The sequence below is a fragment of the Leucoraja erinacea genome, unplaced genomic scaffold (assembly GCF_028641065.1).
Source record: "Leucoraja erinacea ecotype New England unplaced genomic scaffold, Leri_hhj_1 Leri_98S, whole genome shotgun sequence".
In the NCBI taxonomy this organism is placed as follows: domain Eukaryota; kingdom Metazoa; phylum Chordata; class Chondrichthyes; order Rajiformes; family Rajidae; genus Leucoraja; species Leucoraja erinaceus.
In genome coordinates, this window is record NW_026576938.1 from 25087 (window position 1) to 46747 (window position 21661).

At 43.2% G+C, this 21661-nt stretch overlaps 2 protein-coding genes across 2 annotated transcripts; one reads left to right on the forward strand and one right to left on the reverse strand.

Moving 5' to 3' along the window:
- Nucleotides 1–329: 329 nt before the first annotated feature.
- On the reverse strand, nt 330–15663 carry LOC129695222 (E3 ubiquitin-protein ligase TRIM39-like). Its single transcript, XM_055631998.1, has 7 exons — nt 15201–15663; nt 15014–15109; nt 5809–6042; nt 5119–5141; nt 4905–5023; nt 2563–3042; nt 330–433 (listed from the first exon to the last, which is right to left on the reverse strand). Exons 1-7 carry the CDS (start codon nt 15609–15611, stop codon nt 330–332), a joined length of 1467 nt encoding a protein of 488 aa, XP_055487973.1. The 5' UTR covers nt 15612–15663.
- Nucleotides 15664–19485: 3822 nt separating this feature from the next.
- LOC129695208 (heat shock cognate 71 kDa protein-like) lies at nt 19486–21457 on the forward strand. The gene has a single exon (XM_055631984.1). The coding sequence runs from the start codon at nt 19528–19530 to the stop codon at nt 21448–21450; it is 1923 nt and encodes a 640-aa protein (XP_055487959.1). The 5' UTR covers nt 19486–19527; the 3' UTR covers nt 21451–21457.
- The last annotated feature ends 204 nt before the right edge of the window (nt 21458–21661 follow it).

Genomic DNA, 21661 nt, shown 5'->3' on the forward strand with positions numbered 1-21661 from the left:
TTAGTTGCATGGTCCAAACGTGGGAGAAATTACTTCCTCAGGAATAACGCGGTAAGTACACGGAGCTGGGAAAGCTGTTGCTATGCAAGCTGACTCGACTCACTTAATCTCGGCTGCAGATTAATGGGGCTCCCCATTAATTTGCCTTAATATAATAACATTAGTATGCAGCGCTGCCTTGACTAACTGCGTACTCTGTACACGCAGGCAAAGATACTAATCATGAAGCCGGTTCCCAAGATGGCGCTAAAATCTGCCCATGACCTACTACGATCTTTTTCGCGAAGTGGACCATTGAGCAAATGTAAGCGGGTTGTTGCTGTACACATTCAATCTTGGAGGGAATATTCCATTTCCAAAGTGCAAACAGGATAGACGATGCAGCCAATGGCTTCTGCGGGCTTGGAATGGATTTTGGTCACACTCGTTTTCCCTGATACGGGGAAAGAGACGGCGAAAAGCAAAGGGAAGATTCGGTGCTCGAGCAGCGGAAAGTGGGAGCTGGTTGGAAACTGGCAATGAGTGGTCCATTGGTCCATTGGAGAGACAAAGTGGACAGCTATCTGCAGAGCCAAAAGAGATGGGGGAGATATTGAACAATTTATTTTTGTCGGTATTCACCAAGGAGAAGGATATTGAATTATGTGAGGTAATGGAAACTAGTAGAGTAGCTATGGATACTATGAGTTTCAAAGTAAAAGAAGTACTGACACTTTTGAAAAATATAAAAGTGGATAAGTCTCCAGGTCCTGACAGGATATTCCCTAGGACAATGAGGGAAGTTAGTGTAGAAATAGCCAGGGCTATGACAGAAATATTTCAAATGTCATTAGAAACGGGAATAGTCCCCGAGGATTGGCGTACTGCGCATGTTGTTCCATTGTTTAAAAAGGGTTCTAAGAGTAAACCTAGCAATTATAGGCCTGTTAGTTTGACTTCAGTGGTGGGCAAATTAATGGAAAAGATACTTGGAGATAATATATATAAGCATCTGGATAAACAGGATCTGATTAGGAACAGTCAGCATGGATTTGTGCCTGGAAGGTCATGTTTGACTAATCTTCTTGACTTTTTTGAAGCGGTTACTAGGGAAATTGACGAGGGTAAAGCAGTGGATGTTGTCTATATGGACCTTAGTAAGGCCTTTGACAAGGTTCCTCATGGAAGGTTGGTTAAGAAGGTTCAACTGTTGGGTATAAATGCAGGAGTAGCAAGATGGATTCAACAGTGGCTGAATGGGAGAAGCCAGAGGGTAATGGTGGATGGTTGTTTGTTGGGTTGAGGCAGGTGACTAATGGGGTGCCTCAGGAATCGGTGTTGGGTCCTTTGTTGTTTGTCATGTACATCAATGATCTGGATGAAGGTGTGGTACATTGGATTAGTAAGTATGCAGATGATACCAAGATAGGGTGTGTTGTGGATAATGAAGAGGATTTCCAAAGTCTACAGAGTGATTTAGGCCGTTTGGAAGAATGGGCTGAAAGATGGCAGATGGAGTTTAATGCTGACAAATGTGAGGTGCTACACCTTGGCACGACAAATCAAAATAGGACGTACATGGTAAATGATAGGGAATTGAAGAATACAGTTGAACAGAGGGATCTGTGAATAACTGTGCATAGTTCCTTGAAGGTGGAATCTCATATAGATAGAGTGGTAAAGAAAGCTTTTGGTATGCTAACCTTTATAAATCAGAGCATTGAGTATAGAAGCTGGGATGTAATGTTAAAATTGTACAAGGCATTGGTGAGACCAAATCTGGAGTATGGTGTACAATTTTGGTCGCCCAATTATAGGAAGGATGTCAACAAAATAGAGAGAGTACAGAAGAGATTTACTAATGTTGCCTGGGTTTCAACAACTAAGTTACAGAGAAAGTTTGAATGTTAGGTCTTTATTCTCTGGAGTGCAGAAGGTTAAGGGGGGACTTGATGGAGGTCTTTAAAATGATGAGAGGGATAGACAGAGTTGATGTGGATCAGCTTTTCCCTTTGAGAATAGGGAAGATTCAAACAAGAGGACATGACTTCAGAATTAAGGGACAGAAGTTTAGGAGTAACATGAGGGGAAACTTCTTTACTCAGAGAGTGGTAACGGTGTAGAACGAGCTTCCAGTGGAAGTGGTGGAGGCAGGTTCGTTGGTATCATTTAAAAATAAATTGGATAGGCATATGGATGAGAAGGGAATGGAGGGTTATGGTATGAGTGCAGGCAGGTGGGACTAAGGGGAAAAAGTTGTTCGGCACGGACTTGTAGGGCCGAGATGGCCTGTTTCCGTGCTGTAATTGTTATATGGTTATATGAGTGAGATGAAGCGTTAAATGCTGATGCTCTATAAGACGCTGGTCTGGCAGCATTTGGAATATTGTGAGCAATTTGGGGCACCATATCTGAGGAAGGATGTACTGGCTCTGGAGAGGGTCCAGCGGAGGTTTACAAGAATGATCCCAGGAATGAGTTAGTTAACATATGATTATTGTTTGTCAGCACTGGGCCTGTACTCGCTGGAGTTTAGAAGAATGAAGGGGGACCTCATTGAAACATACAGAATAGTGAAAGGCTCAAAGAAAGGATAAAGTTTCTCCGAGAATTTATTCCCAGTGAAGGTGTAGAGATGGGACTTGGTGTCCGCGTCGTAAAAAGAAACTATCCCGGACTCGTAGCTGAGATAAATTCCCACCCTCCCGGGGATGGGACGGGCGGGCAGACGGGATCGAGGGGAGGTGAACGCATGAAACGTGCCATCCCACCGCCTGATGCTCCAGACTCCAGTCTCCGGGGTCAGTGTGTCCGTACTCTTCCTCTCCACGGACTCGGCAGCGACTCCCAGACTCCAGCCCCGACTCCCCGCCACCTCCACCTCCCAGTAATGTCTCCCCGATGTGAATCCCTCCGATCCCAGCACACACGTACTGTGTGTAAACCTCTTCCCGGAATCAGGGAGACTCCTCCGGATCCAGATCCGGGCACATCTCACCCTCTTCCGATCCCGAGACACCTCGAGGAGTGGACCGGCTGTTTCCACATCCATGCTGACGGAGACTGGTGGGAGAATGAATGAATAAGTCTATTAGCCAAGTATTCACAAACAAGGAATTTGACGGTGCTCCGCATGCAAGTGACAACATGACATACAGTGACAGTTAAGAATGATTCGTAAAACATTAAACATTAATAATAAAACATTATAGTTTAAACATGTGAATTAAATAAAATACCAGAGTAAAAGGAGGCCACATATATTTGGTTATTGAATAGAGCTAATGCTCGTGGAAAAAAGCTTTTTATGTCTGGCTGTGGCAGCTTTGACAGTCCGGAGTCGCCTTCCAGAGGGAAGTGATTCAAAGAAGCAGAGAATTAGAGAAGGGGGAAACTCGGGCAGCACGGCCCTGGGACGGGGAGGGGGAGAAGCCACTCGGCCTCAGGCACAGGTGGGCAGACAACTGAAACCTTACCCCAACAACAGCAGGTGGACAACAGATATCTTTCCCAGGGTTCCTCAACCAGGCAGGAGAGGTGGAATTCCGCAGATTATCGGGAACGGGAGGGGTCGGGGGCGTGCGGACGGGGAAAACGAATACGTAAAGTGAGGATGAACGAGATATTGCGGGTGAAGATGGAGAAATAAGGCGGGTATTTAAATATCAGTAGATGGCAAAGGAGAGGCAGATTGGAAGATGAGGAGACTGGTGTGAGTGGTAATTAGAGGTGGTTAAAGAGGATGTAGGGATGTGGGGTAGAGTTGCCGTGATCATACTGAACGGGAGTGGTCTGGACAGGCGAGGCCATCTGCTACTGTTTACTTGCTTTCTATAGGGGAGGGTGGATTTGATGCGTCTGTACAACCAAGAACACCCTGATCACATTGTGAACCAATATATGGACTTCACTGGGGGACTTGACATGTTTTGCATGTAAGGCTGGTCCAGAAATCAAATGCAGGTGGTATCCAAGACGAGTTGGTAAAATGGACTCACAATTGGCTTGGTGGTTGGAGGTGGAAGGTAGCGGTAGAAGGATGATTTTGCTGCATGGAGGTCTGGGACTGGTGGTGTGCAGCAGAGATCGGTGCTGCAACCTTTGCTGCTTATTTTATGTAGGTGTGACTTCTAAGTTTGTGGAGAACATGTAATGTTGTGGATACCAAAGAAGTCTGTCAAAGTCTGCAGCAGGATATAGGCTCGATCATCTAAATCTTATTGTCATGCAGGTATATCAATACTGGAGGACACCGTTTTCTTCACACAAGGAGTTGTTAATACCTGGAATATTTTGCCAGAGGAGGTGCTGAAATCAGATGTAATCACTACATGTAAGAGGCATCGCGATTTAGCAAACGAGGTGTAGAATAATATGGTTCTAATGTGGGCAAATGGGATTTGTGTAGCTGGAAAAAAGGTGGACAAGAATATGATGGGCTGAAGGGCCTGACTCTGTAATGTACAACCATGGCTCTCTGGCTCCAAGAGCATGGAATGACTGATTATCCACAGCTATCAGTGCAGGGAAATCCAAAGGTTGCCCAGTCTCTGCGTGCAGTAATGTCTCCTTGTCTCTGTCCTAAATGGTCCAGCCCACATTCTGAGAGGGTTTCCGCTGACTCCAGACCCCTCAGACAGGGGAAACATCCTCCCTGCATCCAGCCCACTGAGCCCTGTAAGGACTTTCACTGAGATCTCCTCTAATACACCTGAACTCTCGAGTACACAGGCCTAGTCTACGCAATTTCACCCAGCACAGTAAACCCATTCTCCCAGGAGCAAGGATTTGTTCAAGTGCAAACAAACTTCACTCTCTGTCTCTGTGATGCTTCCCCCAGAGTCCATTAATACCATTAATCTTCACATATAAATATTGCATAAAGATGTCTTAAAAAAGAACAATGGGAAAGGTATTAGTTTTACCTCGTTTGATGAGATCAGATGTTTCTCTCAATGCCGTGTTGTAGAAAAAGGTGCGATCATAGTTTTCAGTGGGCAACGGGCCATATACCACCGATATTGTATTGGTTTCATCACTAATCCTGCAAATATTTAACAGCTGGTTAGAAACTGAGCATTAGCTGTTTTGAGCTGTACTATAAAAACATACATTGTTTCAGTCAAAAGCATGTCCTACCTCCTCTTGCGACCAGCCTCCTCCTGAAATAAATAAAACACAAATCTCAATAGACTGAGATGGATCATGATCCTGACGGCGGGTATTTCACCAAATTGCTACAAAAAACCCTCTGATAATTCCCATTTCCCAACTCTTTGCCGCTGTCACACAGACAGAAAGTGGATATTGTCGTAGAGACATCGAACACGGGGGAAAGCATTAGGAATGTGGATGAAAATAACTGCGAGTATGTAACTTACGAACAAAACTGGGCAGGTTGTGGGATTTTATCTGGAGAAGGTGTCAGAGATAATAGGATGGAATATTTTAATATCAGCGGTGGATTTAAATGGGTGGGGGTTGGAAATATTATCACTACTTGTGGGGAAAATAAAAATAAAACCTGAAATGTATGATGGCCTTTAATAAATTACACAAGAAACGCAGGAAACAGAACGTGGAACTAACAGGATGGCCTGAAGACAATACTGCAGATAAATTGAAGTTGAAGTGGGATAAATACATCAGGGTTAAGAATAAATTCCCGGAATTTGGTGCATTATTGTCGGATATGGTGAGTAGATGGAACAGACGGAACATTGACCCAGTACTGAATTACTGGTAAATGCAGCATTTATTTCAGAAATGTAACCCACCATTTTGTGACTGTGTACTTTCACTTCACCAAACTGTAGAGTAACCCCTCACCTTCAGAAATATCACGCCGTCCTTGTGGTCTATCTGTTCCTGTAACTTTGAGAGTTCCTCCTGAATGGAATTTAAATTCTCTTGTATCTCCTGAAGATTTTTCTCCATTGTTTTTACAATCTTCGCCTCTTCTTCCCGGATATCTCCGAGTAAGCGCTGCTCTTTCACAGTGAGAATCTGGTGCAGTTCATCAAACTGGGATGTGATCAGTGACTGAAGGTTGTTTGACTCTTCCTGTCAGATGAAAGATGAGAATCAATATAATATGTCAATCTTAAATGCAGAAATATGCCATTCGGCCCAACATGTCCATGCTGGGCTCTGTACGTATCTACACTAATCCCATTTACATGTATTTAATCCATAGCTTTCATTACCATGGCAATTTAAGAGCTAGTCTTGATAATTCTGAAATATTTGGTGAAAGTAAACATAGAACATAGAAGCATAGAAAATAGGTGCAGGAGTAGGCCATACGGCCCTTCGAGCCTGCACCGTCATTCAATATGATCATGGCTGATCATCCAACTCAGTATCCTGTACCTGCCTTCTCGCCATACTGATCCCCTTAGCCACACGGGCCACATCTTTTTTTTTTTTTTTTTTTTTTTTATTTTATTAGAAGTTAATACAGTACAATACAGCACAGTGGAACCTAATTTTAGGTGCCAACTATGTCATACCGTAATCCATTCTATGTACAACCTCTAGTTTTATGTTATGAAAAGGAAGTAAGCAAGACAAGAAAAAGAAAACAATAGAAAGAGGAAAAAGTGGAAAAATAGATGGTAGAGAGTAGAAAAACGTGAAGTGTGTATATAAATTTTTTTTTTTTAAAAAGTGGAAAGTAGAAATAGAAGTGAAGGCCCCTTAAAAGAGAATTTTTCAAATCTGTATTCGGAGATGTAGATCTATCCGCGTCTATGAACTGAAATCAGCAATCTTTACGGTACCGCTGCATCACATGATTCCAAAAACTCGATGAAACGAGACCAACTCCTTAAGAATTGGTCATATTTATCTATTAGTCGGAGTCTTATTTCTTCAAGGCGTGCTATGTCCATCATATTCCTAATCCACATTTTAACAGTTGGTATGGTTGTATTTTCCAAAATTTAAGTATCAATTTCTTTCCAATTATTCCTATTATTCCAAATATAATCCATTCCGTTTTGGGTTCTATTCTTGACTTGAAGAGCTTTGTAAATATATCAAATATATCACTCCAAAATTTATTCAACTTTGTACATCCTACAAATGAATGTGTTATATTAGCGTTTTGAAACAAACATTTATCGCATCTGGGAGAGACGTTTGGATAAAATTTATTCAACCTCGTTTTTGAATAATATAGTCTATGTAATAATTTTAATTGAATTAAATTATGTCTTGCATTAATAGAACAGTTATGTGTATTCATCAAATACTTTTCCCATCTATCCTTCGAGATCTTTATCATTAGCTCACGTTCCCAATCTTCCCTTAGTGCTTCTGTTGAGGGTGATTCTCTATTTAATATATTATTATAAAAGTATGATATTAATTTTTGTGAATCAGCCTTAATATTCATTGCTTCTTCTAAAGGGTCTAAAAATATAGTTTGAAATCTATGTGTATATTTCTTCATAAAGTCACATACCTGTATATATTTAAAATATTGATTATCCTTCAATTTAAATTTAAATTTTAATTGTTGAAATGATAACAGTTTGCCCAATTCATACATATCCCCTACTTTCCTAATCCCCAGTCTATCCCATTGTTGATATGTGTTGTCGATGAGAGAAGGTTTGAATGCGGGGTTGTTCAATAGTGGGGTTAGTACTGATAAATTATTTAATTTCAAGGATACTTTTATTTGTTTCCAAATTCTTATTATATTGTGAATAATTGGGTTCTTCTTATATATTATACTATTCAATTTTATCGGTGAGAGCAGGATCGTTCCTATATCGTGCGGATAGCACTCCTCTTTCTCCATTCTTATCCACTCCAACTGCTGAGTGGAACTATCCAGCCAGTACATTATGTTCTTAATATGCACTGCCCAGTAGTAATACATAAAGTTAGGTAATGATAAACCCCCAACTTCTTTAGATTTGCACAAATGCTTTCGTTGAATTCTATGTGTTCTGTAGTCCCATATAAAATTAGTGATAGTGGAATCTAGTTTTTTGAAAAAATATTTTGGAATATATATTGGGATCGCTTGAAACAAATATATTAATTGTGGTAAGAAAGTCATTTTAATAGCGTTAATTCTACCTATCAATGAGAGCGGAAGCGTTTTCCAAAATTTAATCGTATCATTCAGTTTATTTAATAGTGGTTTAAAATTGGCACTAAATAATGATTTGTGTCTTCTCATAATTTGAATACCCAGATGCTTGAATTTTTCTGTTGCAATTTTGAAGGGGAATTTTAGTGTCTCGAATCCTGTGGTTTTAAAGACATAATTTCGCTTTTATTCCAATTTATTCTATATCCTGAAAAAGAGCCGAATTCATCAATTAGTGTTAATAAGGTGGGTATACTCGTTTGTGTATTAGTAATATATAAAAGGATATCATCAGCATATAATTAAATTTTATTCTTTAAGTCCTTAGTGTTATATCCGTGAATATTCGGGTGATTTCTAATCCTTTCGGCCAGCGGTTCTATCATAAGGGCAAATAGCAATGGTGATAGGGCACACCCTTGCCTATTACCCCTTGATAAGTAAAATTTTGGAGATAGCGTATTGTTAGTTAATATTCTTGCCGTAGGTCTATCGTAAAGTAGTTTAATCCATCTAATAAAATTCTCTCCCGTATTAAATTTTTGGAGTACCTTGTATAAATACTGCCATTCTACTTGATCAAATGCCTTCTCTGCATCCAGCGTGACAACTGAAATATCTTCATTGTCCTCATTATGAGAGTACATTATATTGCAAAGCCTTCTCAAATTATCAAATTATTATGAAAGCTCAAGGTCACAAGCTCGTCACCAAACCCTTCAGCATGGAGAAATATGAGACCATCTCCTTTTGAAATGGCCATGATATGAGGCATCTGTTCCACACTATATGACCTATTATTTACACATATAACTAACTAATTAACCAATTACGCGCAATAAACCAACGTTAAAGGCGTAATGTCCTATACTAACACGACTAACTATATAGCAGGAAGGATGGGGGAGGTTAGACATATATTTTAAATACTAAATACTAATTATGAATTAACTAACATACAGGTAAATGAAAAGTGTAATTATTGACAAGGTACTTTAACCCATAATTACTTTTATTTTAATCCAAATCTTCTACCTTCCCTTTTCTTTTATTTTATTCTATGTTAAACTGTTCAGCGATTAATTGACCTGATATGATAATTTTGGTATCAATTAGAGGGAACCGCCTAACGTTGGGTCAAATTCTAATAGGGGGATGAGGCCCAGTGCATAATCTCATCGACGGAGGTCAATTTAAAAACAAATCTAGCTACCTTAGGTAGCTTTTTTGTAATTTATCGCTTTTTTGATAAATTACATTCACTTTTTTTGTTTATTCACAATTATGTGTTGTATGACTTAATAATTTTTATGTACACTTTATTTTATGTTTTTCTCTTTCCCTTAATTATGTTTAATAGTGTCAGGAGATGTAAAACTACTGTAGAAATTATGAAGGACAACTCTGGATTCGGGATTCTGAGGTACTTGGCTGCATCACATGAATCATAAAGTCTGGTAATAATAGCCAATGCAAGATAATAGTCGAATAAATATCGGAGGTCTCACCTTCTGTAGTTGGAATATCAGAGGTGCGAATGAGCCAATTAAGAGGGGTAAAATTCTGGCACAATTAAAATCATTACATATGGATATTGCTTTCCTACAAGAGACACATTTGAAACAACAAACTCAGATCAGATTAGGGGCAATTGGATAGGTCAAACCTATTACTCCTCATTCACCTCTAAAGCAAGAGGCACGGCCATTATAATTCGGAAGGGTATACCTTTTAAATTAAAGAAGTCCATATCTGATAAAGAGGGAAGATATGTTATAGTCACGGGAGAAATTTACAATACACCATTAACTGATAAATATTTACGCGCCTAATTTTGATAACCCACAATTTTTTAGGAAAATAATAGATTTTATCGCAGAGCATAATTTTCAAAATATAATAATGAGGGGAGATTTCAACTGTGTTATAGACCCATACTTAGATAAATCAATAAAGCTAGGGAAGCGTCTTGTTAAAACTAAGACCTGTGAATTTTTAAATACTTATATAAAAAATAATAACATAGCTGATGTTTGGAGAATAGCAAATCCAAGTGGTAGGGAATACTCATTTTATTCATCAGTTCATAAAACTTATTCGCGAATTGACTATTTCTTATTGGACGCAAAATTAATCCCGTATACGAATAAACCATCATATCATCATAGTATTATTTCTGATCATTCACCATTGACTTTTATACTTAAAATTGAGGGAATGCCGAGTATAAAACCTTTTTGGAGATTCAATGCACACATATTAAATAACCCGCAGGGTTATGAGTATATAAAAGAACAAAACTTTTTTTCGAAATAAATGACACGCCGGGTATTTCTGCACCGCTATTATGGGAAACCTTCAAGGCATATATTCGCGGTATCATAATCTCTTACCAAAGTTTTCAAAATAAGGAAAATAAAAGAAAACTTCAGCGGATAGAACAGAAAATAAAATTACTAGAACTGGACAATGCAACTGACCCAAACATAAATAAACATAATAAGATAACTTTATTGAAATATAAAGTCAATAGAATACTATCGGCTAGCGTAATAAGATTATTTCAAATTACAAAACAAGCACACTTTGAATTTGGGGATAAGCCACATAAACTACTTGCGAGGCAACTGAAGCAACGAGAAAAGGAAAAAACTATTACTAAAATTAAATCGGATAAGGGTGAGTTTCTAACATTGCCTAAGGATATTAATAAGAGGTTTGCCCAATTTTATCATACTTTATATACATCTAAAATAAATACAGATGTAAGTAAAATTACAAATTTTTTAGATAATTGCAAGCTCCCAAAATTGGATAGTTTAGAACAAGAGCAATTAGGATCACGGATTACTAGTGAAGAAATAAAACAAATAATAAACTCCATGAAAAATGGGAAGACCCCAGGACCAGACGGTTTTAGTAATGAATTTTATAAAAGATTTCAGGAGTCAATTGTACCAAGATTATTCAATTTATACACGCAGGCTTATACTGAAAATAAACTACCCGAAACCCTAGCAGAAGCAACAATAACGCTTATACCCCAAAAAGATAAAGATTTAGATGAACCGAGTTCTTATAGAGCTATTTCACTTCTAAATACGGATCAGAAAATTTTAGCAAAGATTCTAGCTAGAAGGCTAAATAATTATATTAACAATTCAATAAATACGGATCAAACGGGATTTATACCCAAAGGGCCACATCTAACTCCCTCTTAAATATAGCCAATGAACTGGCCTCAACTACCTTCTGTGGCAGAGAGTTCCAGAGATTTCAAGTCAAGTCAAGTTTATTTGTCACATACACATACGAGATGTGCAGTGAAATGAAAGTGGCAATGCTCGCGGACTTTTGTGCAAAAGACAAACAACCAAACAACCAAACAAATTATAAATACAATCATAGCACACATATTCTTTTACATAATAAATAATGGAAGGAAAAACGTTCAGTAGAATTAGTCGCTGGTCCCCTAATTCCACAGATTCACCACTATCTGTGTGAAAAATGTTTTCCTCATCTCGGTCCTAAAAGATTTCCCCCTTAACCTTAAACTGTGACCCCTTGTTCTGGACTTCCCAAACATCGGGAACAATCTTCCTGCATCTAGTCTGTCCAACCTTTTGTAAGCTTCTATAAGATCCCCCCTCAATCTTCTAAATTCTAGCGAGTACAAGCCTCGTCTATCCAGTCTTTCTTCATATGACTTCCCAGGAATCAGTCTGGTGAACCTTCTCTGTACTCCCTCTATGGCAAGAATGTCTTTCCTCAGATTAGGAGACCAAAACTGTACGCAATACAGGGTCTTGGTGTGGTCTCACCAAGACCCTGTACAACTGCAGTAGAACCTCCCTGCTCCTATACTCAAATCCTTTTGCTATGAATGCTAACATACCATTCGCTTTCTTCACTGCCTGCTGCACCTGCATGCCTACTTTCAATGACTGGTGTACCATGACACCTAGGTCTCGTTGCATCTCCCCTTTTCGTAATCAGCCACCATTCAGATAATAGTCTACTTTCCTGTTTTTGCCGCCAAAGTGGATAACCTCACATTTATCCACATTATACTGCATCTGCCATGCATTTGCCCACTCACCCAGCCTATCCAAGTCACCTTGCAGCCTCCTAGCATCCTCCTCGCAGCTAACACTGCCCCCCAGCTTCGTGTCATCCGCAAATGTGGAGATGTTGCATTCAATTCCCTCGTCCAAATCATTAACATATATTGTAAATAGCTGGGGTCCCAGCACTGAGCCTTGCGGTACCCCACTAGTCACACTGCCTGCCATTGTGAAAAGGACCCGTTTACTCCTACTCTTTGCTTCCTGTCTGCCAGCCAGTTCTCTAAACACATCAATCTGAACCCCCAATGCCGTGTGCTTTAAGTTTGTATACTAATCTCTTATGTGGGACCTTGTCGAAAGCCTTCTGAAAGTCCAAATATAACACATCCACTGGTTCTCCCTTATCCACTCTACTAGTTACATCCTCGAAAAATTCTATAAGATTTGTCAGACATGATTTACCTTTCATAAATCCATGCTGACTTTGTCCAATGATTTCACCACTTTCCAAATGTGCTGCTATCCCATCTTTAATAACTGATTCTAGCAGTTTCCCCACTACCGATGTTAGACTTACTGGTCTAATGTAAAATCACATCATTCCCATTTCCCCAGTACAATTCCCTGCAACCTATTCCATTTCATGTGTCCATTAACCCTCAGTGGATAGAACCAGGTCACCAGAACTAGCAGACAGCAGCACCACTTAGAATGACAGACTTCATAGACTCATACAGCAAGGGATGTTGGATACCGACCAAGACATTTTCATTAGGCGAGAAATAGTATTGCGTAGGCTAATGGGACTAAAGGATGATAAATCCCCGGGGCCTGATGGTCTGCATCCCAGGGTCCTCAGGGAAGTGGCTCTGGCAATCATGGACGCATTAGAGATCATTTTCCAATGTTCAATAGATTCAGGATCAGTTCCTGTGGATTGGAGGATAGCTAATGTTATTCCACTTTTCAAGAAAGGAGCGAGAGAGAAAACGGGGAATTACAGACTAGTTAGCCTGACTTTGGTGGTGGGAAAGATGCTGGAGTCAATTATTAAAGGTAATAATGGGGCACTTGGATAGCAGTAAAATGATTAGTCCAAGTCAGCATGGATTTATGAAAGGGAAATCATGCTTGACTAATCTTCTGGAATTTTTTGAGGATGTGACAAGTAAAATGGATGAAGGGGTGCCAGTGGATGTAGTGTATCTAGACTTTCAAAAACCCTTTGATAAGGTCCCGCACGGGAGACTGGTGACTAAAATTAGAGCACATGGTATTGGGGGTGGGGTGTTGATGTGGATAGAAAATTGGTTGGCAGACAGGAAGCAAAGAGTAGGAGTGAACGTGTCCTTTTCAGAATGGCAGGCAGTGGCGAGTGGAGTGCCGTAAGGCTCAGTGTTGGGGCCGCAACTGTTTACTATATATATTAATGATTTGGAAGAGGGAAATAGGAGCAACACTAGCAAGTTTGCAGATGACACAAAGCTGGGTGGAAGTGTGAACTGTGAAGAGGATGTTAGGCGGTTGCAGGGTGACCTGGACAGGTTGAGTGAGTGGGCAGATGCATGGCAGGCGCAGTATAATATAGATAAATGTGAGGTTATCCACTTTGGTGGCAAAAACAAGGGGGCAGATTATTATCCCAATGGGGTTAGGTTAGGTAAGGGGGAATTACAGCGAGACCTTGTCCTTGTACACCGGTCACTGAAAGTTGGCGTGCAGGTACAGCAGGCAGTGAAGAAAGCTAATGGAATGTTGGCCCTAACAAGAGGATTTCAGTATAGGAGTAAAGAGGTTCTTCTGCAGTTGTATAGGGCTCTGGTAAGACCACATCTGGAGTATTGTGTACAGTTTTGGTCTCCTAATTTGAGGAAGGACATCCTTGTGATTGAGGCAGTGCAGCGTAGGTTCACAAGATTGATCCCTGGGATGGCGGGACTGTTATATAAGGAAAGATTGAAAAGACTGGGCTTGCATTCACTGGAGTTTAGAAGGACGAGGGGGATCTTATGGAAACATATAAAATTATAAAAGAACTTGACAAGCTAGATGCAGGAAAAATGTTCCCAATGTTGGGTGAGTCCAGAACCAGGGGCCACAGTCTTAGAATAAAGGGGAGGCCATTTAAGACTGAGGTGAGAAAAAACGTTTTCACCCAGAGAGTTGTGAATTTGTGGAATTCCCTGCCACAGAGGGCAGTGAAGGCCAAATCACTGGATGGATTTAAGAGAGAGTTAGATAGAGCTCTAGGGGCTAGTGGAATCAAGGGATATGGGGAGAAGGCAGGCATGGGTTATTGATTGGGGACGATCAGCCATGATCGCAATGAATGGCGGTGCTGGCTCTAAGGGCCGAATGGCCTCCTCTTTCTATGCACCTATTGTCTATGTTTCTATGTCCCATCTGCGCTATTTCCACTTGTCCGCATTTGGCCAAGACAGTTTTAAAACTTATCTATCCACAAATTTGTTTGAATATCTTTTAAATGTTGTTACGTTACCTGATTCAACTACCTCATCTGGCAGCTTGTTCCATGTCCCCACCACCAAAGTTGGCCTTCATGTTCGTTTTAAATATTTTCCCTCGCACCTAAAACCTATGCCCTCACATTCTCAACCCCCCTACTCAGAGTAGAAAATTTACCATCCAACGTATAATTTTGTTTCATGATATTATACACCTGCCACAGACCATTCTTCAGATTGCTGTGCTCCTGGAAGTAAAATCATTGGCTGCTCAACCTCTCCCAACAGTTCTGGCCCTCAACTACTGAGCTCTATAGAGGTTCCAAATTATTGCACACTTCACAGGAATGAAATCTACACTAAAACATTAAATCGATAGTACAAAGCCTCACCTGAACTCCAGAAATGCTCTCTTTCTGTTCCTGCTCCGTTTTCTGGATCTCTGATTCCTTTTCTGTGAGAGATTCGAAAGAACATTCCACCTGTTCCTGGGGTTGGGGTTTCAGATCAGAGATTAAAAATGTCAGAGAATATAGAAACGATGAGACAATGATGTGATCAAAAGTTATCTGGTTTTACCTTGTAGAATTCAATTGCTTCTTCTATCAGCATCAAGCTGTGAGACTTGTGTTCCTGCACAGTTGCACAATTCAAACAGATCAGGTTCTTGTCAGTTTCACAAAACAGCTTCAGTTCTTCCTGATGTTCCTCGCACTCAAGTTTGCTTTTCTTCGCTTTGGGATTCGGGCTCAGTGTTCGAGCTTTCTCAGACAGTCTAACCAAGGCCCGATTCACCCTGAGGCTGCGCTCTGCGGATTCCTCTCTACATTCCGGGCAGGAGTTTCTCGCCTCCCTGTCCCAACTCCGTGTGATACAGGAGCGGCAGAAGTTGTGCCCACACTCCAGCGCCACCGGATCGGTGAAGAAATCCAGGCAGATGGGACAAACTGCCTCCTCGGTCCAACTCTCAACCTGGTCTTTCGCAGCCATTTTAACTCAAAATACTTCCCGCCACACGGAGTTGCTGAACCCCCTGCAGTGCCGAGAGCGCCCACTGCCGTTCTAGGCAATCGATGTTATTCGGTTGCAAGCGTTCAGTATGAAGGTATCCCGAGACCATGGAGCAGAAAGTGCTCCAAAGTGCTTTCCTGAATTAAAATAATGAAACTGCAGCCACTAATGGAAACAGAAATGCAGGAGCAAATTTACAGACAGGAACATAGAAACATGGAAACATAGAAAATAGGTGCAGGAGTAGGCCATTCGGCCCTTCGAGCCTGCACCGCCATTCAATATGATCATGGCTGATCATCCAACTCAGTATCCCATCCCTGCCTTCTCTCCATACCCCTTGATCACTTTAGCCACAAGGGCCATATCTAACTCCCTCTTAAATATAGCCAATGAACTGGCCTCAACTACCTTCTGTGGCAGAGAATTCCACAGATTCACCACTCTCTGTGTAAACAATGATTTTCTCATCTCGGTCCTAAAAGACTTCCCTCTTATCCTTAAACTGTGACCCCTAGTTCTGGACTTCCCCAACATCGGGAATAATCTTCCTGCATCTAGCCTGTCCAACCCCTTAAGAATTGTGTAAGTTTCTATAAGATCCCCCTTCAATCTTCTAAATTCTAGCGTATACAACCCGATTCTATCCACTCTATCCACATATGAAAGTCCTGACATCCCAGAAATCAGTCTGGTGAACCTTCTCTGTACTCCCTCTATGGCAAGAATGTCTTTCCCCAGATTAGGAGACCAAAGCTGCACGCAATACTCCAGGTTTGGTCTCACCAAGACCCTGTACAACTGCAATAGAACCTCCCTGCACTTATACTCAAATCCTTTTCATTAACAAATAGATTTTAAAACCGAGCTCTAAAGTCCAAACAGTTTGGGGTTTATTTCAAGAGTGTTTTATTGTGATATGTCCCGGACGGGACAATGACATTCTTACTTGCTGCAGCACAACAGAATATGTGAATATGTAAACATTCTACATAACGGGGAAACAATGGAAAAGTCCAATAAATAACAAATACCGTGCAAATAACAAATAGCAATTTAGTATTTTGCAGTTCATAGCTCAGAGTTTATCTGTTGTTGTACATGAAGCATCAAGGCACGTCATTCGAATAAACACAATATCTCTAATAGATTATTGTAAATTATGAAACAGTTTGGGGCTTATTTCATTTACATACTTGAAGCACCAAGGCACGTAATTCGAATAAATACAATAAATAAATACAATAAATAGATAGATTATTGTAAATGATGATGATTATATTATATTGACACATATACCTGGAAACAGTGAAATTCTTTGTTGCATCCAATTTAAACAAAAGAGTCGCCACAAAGACGCCAGTAAGGTTTCGGTTTGGGGTACCGAAGCAGAGTGGAAAGCGTTGCTTCGCGTGATATCCAAACAGATCACGTAATACTAAGCATAAGAAACAATCACCCAAGTGCAATAGGTCGAATTCTCTGCCTCAGAGGGCGGTAGAGGCCGGTTCTCTGGATGCTTTCAAGAGAGAGCTAGATAGGGCTCTTGAAGAAAGGGATATGGGGAGAAGGCAGGGACAGGGTACTGATTGTGGATGATCAGCCATGATCACATTGAATGGCGGTGCTGGCTCGAAGGGCCGAATGGCCTACTCCTGCACTGCACCTATTGCCTATTGCCTATTGTATATTGTAGAGAGAAGGATAAACTATGAATGTGTTCTATTTAACAAGATAATATATCAATGGGGTCTGAAGAAGGGTCTCGACCCGAAACGACAACCATTCCTTCTTTCCAGCGATGCCTGTCCGGCTGAGTTACTCAAGCATTTTGTGTCTAATTCCAGACTTGAATAATCGCTTGTGCATTCTCCAGAGTTGCCGCCTGATCCGTGGAGTTACTGCAGCACGTTGTGTTCCTTTTTTGATTTTTTTTTTTAGAGCGAAGAGAAAAAGGAATGACCTGGGTTATTATGATGTTGTTGGCTGCTTTCCAGAGGCAGTTTGACTAGATGGAGTCAATGGTAGGGAGTCTAGTCAGGTCCGTGCCTGGAATGGGCTGCGTTCACAGGTTGAACCCGAAATTAAACGGTATCTTCTGCAAATTGATTTGATAACAGATATTCAGGGAGGGGAGAGGGAATAGTGCTGGAATATTCCGCAATTGATCTATTTTCTGCGGGTTTCGGTACACGCAAGGTTCGAGTTCCAGCCGAATCCGTCATCCACGCTCTCCAAAGATTCCGCCTGACCAACTGACCTCACTCCAGCACTTGTTTAAGAAGGAACTGCAGATGCTGGAAAAATCGAAGGTAGACAAAAATGCTGGAGAAACTCATCGGGTGAGGCAGCATCTATGGAGCGAAGGACGTAGGTGACGTTTCGGGTCGAGTCTGAAGAAGGGTCTCGACCCGAAATGTCACCTATTTCCTTCGCTCCATAGATGCTGCCTCACCCGCTGAGTTTTCCAGCATTTTCGTCTCCCTTTACTCCAGCATTCTTCTTGTTTTTTTATAGCAGCGTCAGCAATTCCTTGTTGTAGTGATGCTGATCACGGTCGCCCACCCCTTTCTACCTCTCCCCACTCCCCTTTCTACACCCCCTCCCTACTCGCCTTTCTACCCCCCCCCCTTTCAACTACACCCTCCCCACACACCCCTTTCTACCCACCCACCACCCTCCATCCCTCACCTCTCTTTCCTTCCTAGCCACTCCCCTCCCCACTCCCCTCATCCCCTCTTTCTTCCTCTCTACCTCCTCTCTCTTCCTTCCCCCTCTCTCTTCCTCTTCTCCCCACCCTTTACCTTCCTTCCTCCCCTCCCTCCTCTCTTCGCCTTCTCCACCCATCTAATGGAATGTTGGCCTTCATAACGGGAGATTCTTCTGCACATACAGGGCTCTGGTGAGACCACATCTGGAGTATTGGGTACAGTTTTGGTCTCCTAATTTGAGGAAGGACGTCCTTGTGATTGAGGCAGTGCAGCGTAGGTTCGCGAGATTGATCCCTGGGATGGCGGAACTGTCATATCAGGAAAGATTGAAAAGACTAGGCTTGTATTCGCTGGAGTTTAGAAGGATGATCGGAGGATCTTATAGAAACATATAAAATTATAAAAGGACTGGACAAGCTTGATGCAGGAAAAATGTTCCCAATGTTGGGCGAGTCCAGAACCAGTGGCCACAGTCTTAGAATAAAGAGAAGGCCATTTAAGACTGAGGTGAGAAAAAACGTTTTCACCCAGAGAGTTGTGAATTTGTGGAATTCCCTGCCACAGAGGGTAGTGGAGGCCAAGTCACTGGATGGATTTAAGAGAGAGTTAGATAGAGCTCTAGGGGCTGGTGGAATCAAGGGATATGGGAAAAGGCAGGCACGGGTTATTGATAGGGGACGATCAGCCATGGTCACAATGAATGGCGGTGCTGGCTCGAAGGGCCGAATGGCCTCCTCCTGCATCTATTTTCTTTGTTTCTTTCACTTCGTCCTCACCCCCTCTCCTCCCCCCACCCACTCTCTCTCTCTCTCTTCGTCCTTCCCTACCCCTTAGATGACAGACACACTTCCCACTTCATCCCCTCGCCCCACGAAATCCTCTCTCGCCATCACCCCCCTCCCCGGCGTCTCGCCGCCCGCCCATTGGCCGTCGCCTCGACAACTTTCCGCCAATAGCCGGCCCCTAGCCCGCCCATTGGCCGTCGCCTCGACAAATTTCCACCAATCACCGCCCCCCTGGCGCGCTGATTAGACGGCGGCCGGGGACGTCACAATCACCTACGTCACCGCCCTGGCCCACAGGTAAAGGTGTGCGGCCGCACTTGGGTCAAGAGAGGCCAAGGGTTGACTTTGCAGGGTTGTTTGTCACCGATGCTACCGAGTGAATGCAATTGAGAGACGGAGATGCCAGGATCCAAGGGGACAGCCATCGGCATCGACCTGGGCACCACCTACTCCTGTGTCGGCGTCTTCCAACATGGCAAGGTGGAGATCATCGCCAACGACCAGGGCAACCGCACCACCCCCAGCTACGTGGCCTTCAACGACAACGAGAGGCTCATCGGCGAAGCTGCCAAGAACCAGGTGGCCATGAACACGGAGAACACCGTCTTCGACGCCAAGAGGCTCATCGGGAGGAGGTTCGACGACCCCGTGGTCCAGTCCGACATGAAGCATTGGCCCTTCCAGGTGGTGAGCGACGCTGGGAAGCCCAAGGTGAAGGTGGAGTACAAGGGGGAGAATAAAACCTTCTACCCGGAGGAGATCTCCTCCATGGTGCTGACCAAGATGAAGGAGGTGGCAGAGGCTTACCTGGGCACCAGTGTCACCAATGCTGTTGTCACCGTGCCCGCTTACTTCAATGACTCCCAGCGGCAGGCAACCAAAGATGCCGGTGCGATCGCTGGTCTCAATGTCTTGCGCATCATCAACGAACCAACTGCAGCTGCAATTGCCTACGGGCTGGACGCGAAGGGCAGAGAAGAGCGCAATGTCCTCATCTTTGACCTGGGTGGCGGCACCTTCGACGTGTCCATCCTCGCCATCGAGGACGGTGTCTTTGAAGTGAAGTCCACCGCCGGCGACACCCACCTGGGTGGAGAGGACTTTGACAATCGCCTGGTCAACCATTTCATTGAGGAGTTCAAACGCAAAAACAAGAAGGACATTAGCCAGAACAAGAGGGCGGTGAGGAGGCTGCGGACAGCCTGCGAGGCAGCGAAGAGAACCTTGTCTTCCAGCACCCAAGCTAACGTTGAGATCGACTCTCTGTTTGAGGGCATCGACTTGTACACCTCAATCACCAGGGCTCGGTTTGAAGAACTGAACTCCAATCTGCTCCGAGGCACGCTGGATCCAGTAGAGAATGCACTGAGAGATGCCAAGATGCAAAAATCACAGATCCATGAGATTGTCCTGGTCGGCGGCTCCACCCGCATCCCCAAGATCCAGAAGCTGCTGCAAGATTTCTTCAACGGCAAGGAGCTGAACAAGAGCATCAACCCTGACGAGGCGGTGGCCTACGGGGCGGCTGTCCAAGCGGCCATTCTGATGGGGGACGAGTCGGAGAACGTCCAGGATCTGCTGCTCCTGGACGTTGCTGCTCTGTCCATGGGTCTGGAGACGGCGGGCGGTGTCATGACCACCATCATCAAGAGGAACACCACCATTCCCACCAAGCAGACCCAGATCTTCAGCACCTACTCCCACAACCAGTCGAGTGTCCTGATTCAGGTGTACGAGGGCGAGAGGGCCATGACCAAGGACAACAACCACCTGGGCAAGTTTGACTTGAGCGGCATCCCACCTGCCCCTCGGGGAGTGCCCCAGATCGAGGTGACCTTCGACATCGACGCCAACGGCATCCTCAACGTGTCTGCTGTCGACAGGAGCACTGGCCGGAGAAACAAGATCACCATCACCAACGACAAGGGCCGGCTGAGCAAGTCGGAGATCGACCGAATGGTGCAAGATGCAGAGAAGTACCAGAACGAGGATGAAATACAGAAGCAAAGGGTCGCGGCCAAGAACTCCCTGGAGTCCTACGCCTACAACATGAAGAGCACGGTGGAGGATGAGAATTTGAGGACTAAGATCAGCGCGGACGACAAGAGGAAGGTGGTTGACCTGTGTGACCAGACGATATCATGGCTGGAGAAGAACCAGACTGCGGAGAAGGGGGAATTCGAGCGCAAGCAGAAGGACCTGGAGAAAATCTGTCATCCCATCGTCGCCAAACTGTACCGAGGAGCGGCCCCTGGTCAATCATCTGGTCCCCACGTTGGGAGTGACGCTTCCTCGGGACCGACCATTGAGGAGGTGGATTAAGAGTGTGTGTGTGACCACCCACCCTGTGTGTGTGTGTGTGTCGTGTGTGTGTGTGTGTGTGTTGTGTGTGTGTGTGTGTGTCGTGTGTGACTGTGTGTAAGGGCAACCAAATGGTCTATCGTAAATGTGTGTGTCTGTGCTGCCCCGTGTTTAGGAGCGGTTGTGTGTTTGGTCTGGTGTGTTGTGTGTGTGTGTGTGTTGTGTGTGTGTG